Source organism: Gastrolobium bilobum, unplaced genomic scaffold, assembly GCF_033153095.1.
Source record: "Gastrolobium bilobum isolate Gb01-03AN ecotype WA unplaced genomic scaffold, APGP_CSIRO_Gbil_v1 utg16185, whole genome shotgun sequence".
In the NCBI taxonomy this organism is placed as follows: domain Eukaryota; kingdom Viridiplantae; phylum Streptophyta; class Magnoliopsida; order Fabales; family Fabaceae; genus Gastrolobium; species Gastrolobium bilobum.
In genome coordinates, this window is record NW_026899733.1 from 241868 (window position 1) to 250137 (window position 8270).

The 8270-nt window shown below is 32.2% G+C and overlaps 1 protein-coding gene across 1 annotated transcript; it reads right to left on the reverse strand.

Moving 5' to 3' along the window:
- Positions 1–221: 221 nt before the first annotated feature.
- Positions 222–1643, reverse strand: LOC133293127 (transcription factor MYBS3-like). Its single transcript, XM_061491664.1, has 3 exons — positions 1307–1643; positions 785–981; positions 222–678 (listed from the first exon to the last, which is right to left on the reverse strand). Exons 1-3 carry the CDS (start codon positions 1587–1589, stop codon positions 328–330), a joined length of 831 nt encoding a protein of 276 aa, XP_061347648.1. The 5' UTR covers positions 1590–1643; the 3' UTR covers positions 222–327.
- Between the last annotated feature and the right edge of the window lie 6627 nt (positions 1644–8270).

Below are 8270 nucleotides of genomic sequence, written 5' to 3' on the forward strand. Positions count from 1 at the left end.
GTGATTCAATTTCAGATTAAGAAAATCATTAATTACCTCGGAAACCGAACCAACAGTAATTGATTTGGATCAGGTTTAATGTAAAGAAAACTAATTATTCAAACTAATACGAACCAATTTAATTACTTATTTTTAGGATCCGATCACTCTGACCAAACACGATGAAGCAATGATCAAGGGATCTGATTATTGCATAGATTAGGGACTAATTAATGCCCAAGAAAAATGTGTTTCTTTGATGGGATGATCTTTTGCATGAGTTGACACTAGACAACAGATAAAAGGGTACATTCCAAATAAGACATTATATAATAAAATGTTAAAAGTTTAAGTAACGCTAATTGGTCCAAGCAGGAATGAACCAGTGGATGAATTATTTTGTTCCATGGTTTTAGCCTTAGGGGCTGCAAGACTTAGCTCCAGATCAGGCGCTGCTACCACATTTGAAGATTTCATCTGGGGATGTATCCACATAGCCACACCTTCATGTTCTGCAGCTGGTTCAACTTCATAGTAACTATCAGAATCTTCTTTCTTATTTGATTTGGTTTCTTGTTGAAAGCAGGCTATGCGCCCTAACAATGACAAAGTGGCATCTTTCTCAACTGAATCTCCTGGCTTGCAATTAGAATTTGTAATAGGATGATGACCTTTTGTGTTGATGTTGCTGCTACCAACCTGACAAGGGAGAAAGAAAATTTTACTTTTCAGTATAAAGAAAATTGAAGCATCATCAATCAGTGCTAATTATGCAACTTTTATAGTTCATATTCTATATATATACCAAATCAAAGAGACTTGAACGTCGCTTCTTCTTATTCATTGTTGCCAGTCTCAGAAAGTATTTCTGAGCATGGCTGGCTACTTGTGTTGGGGTTCTTGTTGTCACAAAGTTTCTAGAGATACCCCTCCAATCACCTTTTCCCAGCTTCTCAAGTCCAATAAGGAATATTCGGTGCTCCTCTTCTGTCCATGGAACTCCTGAGTTTGCAAAAAAAATATATCACATAACAATGTTAGATTATTAGTTAAAGGTATATAAAATGAAATTGAAGATAAGAATGAAGAAAGTACTTTAATAATTATAATCAAATCTTTTCCTAACAGACAGGAAAGATTTACTAATAATTTCAAATAACAAATTCATATATAATAGCTAAAAACAATATTGATTTTAAATATGGTGGATTTAATAATATGTACTTGTATAGATTCTTACAAAGATAATTAAACATATGTATATAATAATAGAGGGATGATACAAGAGAGAAAAAGTATGTGGATAAAACTCTCGTTGTGAATATACCTTTCTTTCTCTCTTGGGCTCGAGCGATGAGACCATCTGAGAGATACCCAATAGAGGTTCTGTCATCAATGGTTAATCTTGATGAAGAAAATGAGGAAGATGGAGAGGAAGATGAGGGTATGGAGTCCATGCTAAAGCTTTTCTTGATGGTAACACAATTAGATGAGGATATGTCTAGTTGCACTCCGAAGAGGCGAAGTCCAACGAAACTAGTTCCTCTGAAAGATGTGCAGGTCCTAGAGTTATGTCCTATGGTTCCACAATGTGAGCACTTCCTTCCCATTTTCACTAATTCAACAAAGATTTTCTCAGCCGACACCCTCAACACCACAAAACTAAACTGTGTATGTGTGTGTCTGAGGGAGAGAGAAAGAGAGAGAGAGAGAGACAAAAAGCTAGAGCAGAAAAAATGGATTTGTTTGGTGGTATATATGATGATGGAGTAAGATGTGGGGTTAGTGAAAATGGACGCACACCAACACAAGTTGATTGGATGGACATAATTTATTTTGTTGGATATTTTTGCAAATATTTCTTTTCTTTTTTTTCTTTTTTCTTTTTTATCTTTTGTATGAGAAAAAAAGAAGAAAAGAAATCATGAAGATACAGGTACCTTATATTATTTTGAGCATTTATGTCCTCCGGGACTATTCAGGGTATCTGATGGATATAATATACTGGCATGTGGCATTCATGGAACCCTGAAGCTATATTTTGTTTTTGTGCTTCATATAGTTAATGGGTTAATTTTTACATAAATACGATGCTTTTATTTATATATATATATATATATATATATATATATATATATATATATTTACATTTCTACTGCTATTGTACGTGCAGCAATCAAATACTCGCCATATATATACTTGAAAATATTAAATGCAGAGAATGATAACTATACAAAGGATGAAAGCATTAAATATAGAAAATTATAACCATATACCTGTCGTTGCTGTACATAAAGCGACTGCAGAAATAATTTTACCATTATATATATATATATATATATATATATATAATTAATTAGTAGTATTTTTAAATTAGTTCCATATATATGACTTGTATATTCTTGTTCAACACATGATTGAATTGATGTGTAAAGACTAAAGACAGATGGTCAGAACTTTCCCTCCATATATTCAATCTAGGTAGGTGTCTATCTATGACTTAAAAAGAGGAAAAAGAAATATCATAGGAAAGAAAGACTTTGAAAGTTGTGTTCATCGAAAACTTCTTTAGATGGAATATACGTCTAAGTCTACTAATAAAATTTCAGGCTTTCACCCTACTCAGATTTGAATGTGTCAAATTCATAATAGTTCCAGCCAAATCTAAGAAAACTGTATTTTCTTTTGTGAACAATAGACATTCCAGCACATCTACAACTTCATATTAGCAAACTTTTGTTCGTATTTTTATTTATTTATATAATTAGAGTTTAAAAATATTGATTTTAAATTATTTACTTAATTAATTTATATCATAATTATATTACAGAATTTATAAACAATTATTACTTAGGATATACAAATATTTATTTTAAAACAAAATTTAGATAAATTAAAAAATTATAATGATTATAATATTTTAAATTTGCGAGCCAACTCTTGTCAAACTGAGTCAAATTAAAATTAAAATCTTTTTTACTTTAATTTTATTTACTTGTTCTAATATAATCTATTAGATTATTTATAGCAATGAAACACACTAAATTTTAACAGTAATAGTCAATATTTATTCCTCAATATGCTGTTCAAAGTCAACACATAGATAATCTTGCTTTCTCGATGGCAACAAACCATTGTGTGGGTTCTCTTTATTCAAACATTTGATAGAGTAGTGGACCAACTTTCTTTACAAGATAGAAGGGTTATAATTACCCTTTGTTTTACTAATTAGATTTGCAATAGACAGAATTGTCAGACCAATTAGCCATTTATCTAGTTGTAACAATGTAACTACTCTTCATAATTTAATTATCATTTAAAATTTAATCCATAAGCAGAAGGGTAGCTAGGAACAAGAAAGAACACGGGTTACAAACCATTAGACATATCACATCATGTTTGAAAAGCACCATGCAGATGGCTTTTGAAATGGATACCCTTAGCCATAATTACTATCTGATATTCAACAAAAAGAAAAAAGAAAAAGGGATGAGGATATTCTTGTTCAATAGGGTAACATAATTAAGTTGCATATCAAACAAGTTTTGTATAGTTATCTCACCCACCTAGCTCTTGTCCTACTTACTTAGCTAGTGATTTTAATATTATTATCATACCTAGGCCAACCAGTTAAGGATTTCAGTCCAGATCATGAACTATAATAATACAATTTGCACGGAAGGCAAGTTGAGGATTGTCTAGTCTTTTAATTTCTCTGGGAGAGGACACATTCATTCGGTCGTCTAACTGAGACTCATTTGGCATTATCATACGAAGGAATCTTCTTGAATACTATTACGATGCCTAATTATTTTGGTGAATATTACAAAATATACTTGAAATACTTTTTTTGTACATATACTTTCAAGTACTTTTAAACTGATAAAAATCATTTTTAAAATGTTTTATAGTTTTAATAATGAATTCTTTTTTTACGGTTAATGTAGATAACTTATTTATATTGAGCCCAAAACGACGTCATTTTGAGGCGAAAATCAATATATTTTTGTAATTTATAATTTATTTCAGAGTTATAATAATTTTTTAACCCAAAACGACATCGTTTTGAGAGCGAATGTAGATAAAACTTATCTACATGCACTGTAGAAACATTAAAGCCTTTAATAATAGACTCTAAAAATCTTGACAATTATCATATTTTAAGAGAATATTTGATAGTCCAAAATAGTTGTTAGCATTTCCCAAGTATTAATTAATATTCTTTAAATGGTGTATTTATTTACTATAAAGAAACTCTTTTCCCCCTACCTATATATAGAACTTTGCAATCATACCCTTTCATGTGTACTAAATACTACTATACTAATATATATAGATCTAGAAGATCTAATTTGTTGAGTCTATTAAAAATTGAAGCCTCATTAATTGAGTGACTAATTAATTATAGATATTAGTTTTATAAGATTTAATTAATAACCATTAATTATTTCCACTCACACTCAACGCCAAAAAGGCATATACCAAATTTGAAAGCAATATATGGCCACAAGTGCACCACTAGAATACGTTGCATCCAGTAACAAAATGTTAAAATTTAGTCCTCGATTTTTTGAAGAACAAGTTAGAACACTTTTTACAATCCACTTGCCGAGTACAAAATAGTATATAATTTTAGTGAAAGTACAATACTATAATATTTCTGCATTTATTATTTATATATATAGCTAGCATGTGTTAAAATATTATTACAAAACCACTATCCAATTCGATTATAGTTCTCTTTTTGGATACATCCACTCCTCCTCATCTTACCAAATTGGGCTAGATATACTTGGCCATAAATCACATCAGACACTCATAATTATTAGTCTTTGGGTATCATGAGAAAGAAGCACTACTCTCAAACATATATTGGATGAGAAAAAGGTAAAGAACGGGGTAGGTTAGTTCACAGGTCTCAATCAATCATATAAACTATGATAAATCATTAGTAATTAATCTTCCATATATACTTTTTTTTTTATCATGATCAATCATATTATAACGGAGAAAACTATAGCTACACTGCCACTCAAGCTGAAAAGATAGATTGCATCACTAAAATCCAGTAGTAGTAGAATGAAGTCCAATGTACAAGCACTTTGTTCTCCAAAAATAATTAACACCATTGAATTTGCAACAGCTGCATAAGATACTATGTAGGTGGTAGCCCTACCCCTTTTCTCAAAACGAAGGCACCACTTGGTGGAGGCAAAGGATCATGCTAAGTATTCTTTATGTTTATTATATTGACAATCACACAATTTTCTAGTAATTAATCCTCAAGGAAGTGGCTTTCTAATTTTGCAAAGAGGTATTCTCTACCGAGTAATCGCTTTCTTTAAGTCAAAAGCAACATGGGAAATTAAGCAATAATTAATATGCAGATGAGGAAACTGGGTATTGTATTCGACAGACCATTCCTGTGCTTGTCATAGAATATGAAAATTTCTTAACTCGTTGCAATCATTTCAATAGTTTATAGTGACTTGATATTACCTATTATCAGTGAGCAATAATTATTCAATTTAATCACTTTCGAATCTCATCGAATCATAGTTTATTTTAAGTGTGTAATTATCACTAAGATACCAATGAATACTTATAAATGTAGAGCGAGATTCGTATCTCTCTTATTTTTATTCTAGCGTATATTAAATTTGGTAATTGAAGTATGATTACAATTTGTTAGATATATATTTATTTATATGTTTTCACCTAATATTTGGGACAGTTGATTCATGATGTGGTATTAGAACCATTATGATCACCATTATTTGCTTAAGAGTTTGATCTTTATATCCCTGTTCTTCTAAATAATAACTAAAATTCAATATAAATATATTTATTATTCACACTTCAAGTTTGAAAGACTCCCATATAAGAGAGGATGTAACACATAAGACCATTCTATATTTTAACCTAAATAATCTAAACACACGGGATATTTGATTTACGACACTGTTAACCAGAAATAATGGTGAATTTTATAACACAACTCACACATTATTAAATAATGTCATAACATAAAAGTATATGGATTCGCTTTTTCTGTAGTAAACTTGATAAACCTTTAGTTTATCTTGTTTTATGGACTAAAATAATATGAATTATCTAATTAAACAAGTCAAAAACTAGGGTTTTAATAGGATAATCATGAACATTATCTGAATTTTTGTTTAATTGAATCATCCTTGCTATTTTTTAGGGATTTGTTGACAAAAGGAGTCAAAAGATGAAGATTTGATAGATAGAGATCACAACTAGAAGATATGAGATCAAGAGATGATAGAGGAAGATCAAAAACAAGATAGATTTAAGATCTTATCAAGTTGTTAGAGAGGAAGCTTAAGCCTCCATCATGAAGCTTAAGCCTCCAAAACAAGCAAATAGCCTCTGCCAATGGAAGCTTAAGCCCCAATAAGGAAGCTTAAGCCTCCAAAATACGCAAAAAGTCTCGGCCTATGGGCGCTTAAGCCCCTAACTCAGGGCTTAAGCGCGCTGGAAGAAGAAAATTCTGACTGGAAGATCGCACTTAAGCGCCCTACAGCGCGCTTAAGCGCGCAACGCGAATTCTGCAATCACCGTTCTAGGGGGCTTAAGCGCGATGAAGCAAGCTTAAGCGCCCCAGAAACCCAACTTAGGCCCATTCAAGGTGTTTCATCAAGATACGAACTCTTGACCTATAAAAAAACACCATTGGGAACCAGAAGAATAACTTTTACATTGCTAAACAACTCTTGGGTGCTCGGAGGCTGAAGGAACGCGGAGGAACATCAGATTCATGTTCGTGAGGGGCGGAGACGGATCAACGTCAAGTGTTCACTGGAGATATTGAAGATCCACCAATCACTTATGGAGTTTGGGGGAGCTTTTCTATTTTCTTTTGTTCTTGATTTTGCCATGTCCGGCTAGTTCTTTAAGTAGTTAGGGTTAGATGGATTTTAGTCGATTTATTATGCTTTGAATAATTCGTACGTTAATTTTCCTTTTTATCATGAATGAAGTTATCTGTTTTTAATGCTTTATATAGGCTTGAATCTTATATAATGATCATCGGTGAATGCATGACAATAGGAATGTTGGTGTGTGATCCATATCTGATAACTTCATCGTAAACGTTATGATTCTAGGGATAGACATAGGGTTTGCGTAATCTTTAAGATTCTTGAATTTAATGCTTGCATGCTTGGGGAATAACCGGGGAACTAGGGTTCTTCCAATATTGTAAAGGTTTTAGAGTAACAAGGGATTGAGCTCTAATAACATGCGAAAGAATTGATTAGATTGATACTAAGGACAATTAACATTAAGAAGGAATTCAAACGTAATAAGGAGATTAAATGAAATCGAACCCCTAGCTACGTTTTTATTTTATTAGTTAAATCACATCTTTAATTTCTTGTCTTTAATTCTTGCAAGTAATTAGCTTAATATTTAATATTTTAATTTTGCAATTCAAATCCTGTTTCCAAATACACTTTCGATTGTCCAACTAAGTTTGCGATAGTGAATTAGTGCTTGAACCGTAATCCTCGTGGGAACGATCTCTTACTTAATCATATATTACTTATACGATCGGTGCACTTGCCGTGAGTAGCAACAAGTTTTTGGCGCCGTTGCCGGGGATTACTATTTCCACATTAATAGTAGCTATTAATTCTTTAGATTGGACCTTATTTTCTGTTATTTAATTTTCTGTTATTTAAATTCAGTTTTATTTTCTTATTTTATATAATCTATTTTTCTGGTTTATGCGAGGTACCGTTAACACCGATTCCTTGCAATTCAACCCGGAGATAGAGAAAACAGCAAAAAGAAACAGAAAACTTGCTAAAGAAAGAAGACAGCAAGAGAAAGAAGCTTCAAGCTCAACAGAACCAAAAGAAGAAGCAATGAGAGACAACAATGTACCTCCACCACCTCCGAGAACATTAGGAGATTACATGACTCCTGCTCGAGTTCCACAGACGGCGAGCATTGTTAGACCAAACGTGGATGCTAACAATTTTGAACTCAAGCCTGCGTTATTGCAACTGATTCAGAAAGATCAATTTGCCGGAGGAAGCACGGAAGACCCTTACATCCATCTAGAAAACTTCTTGCTATACTGTGATACCTTGAAGATGAATGGGGTGTCTCGGGATGCTATTTTGCTCAAATTGTTCCCTTGTTCACTTAAAGATGATGCGAGAGGATGGTTGCAGTCATTACCTCAAGGAAGCATCACCAACTGGGACGACTTGGCAACAAAATTTTTAGAGAAATTTTTCTCATCTTCGAAAATGGCA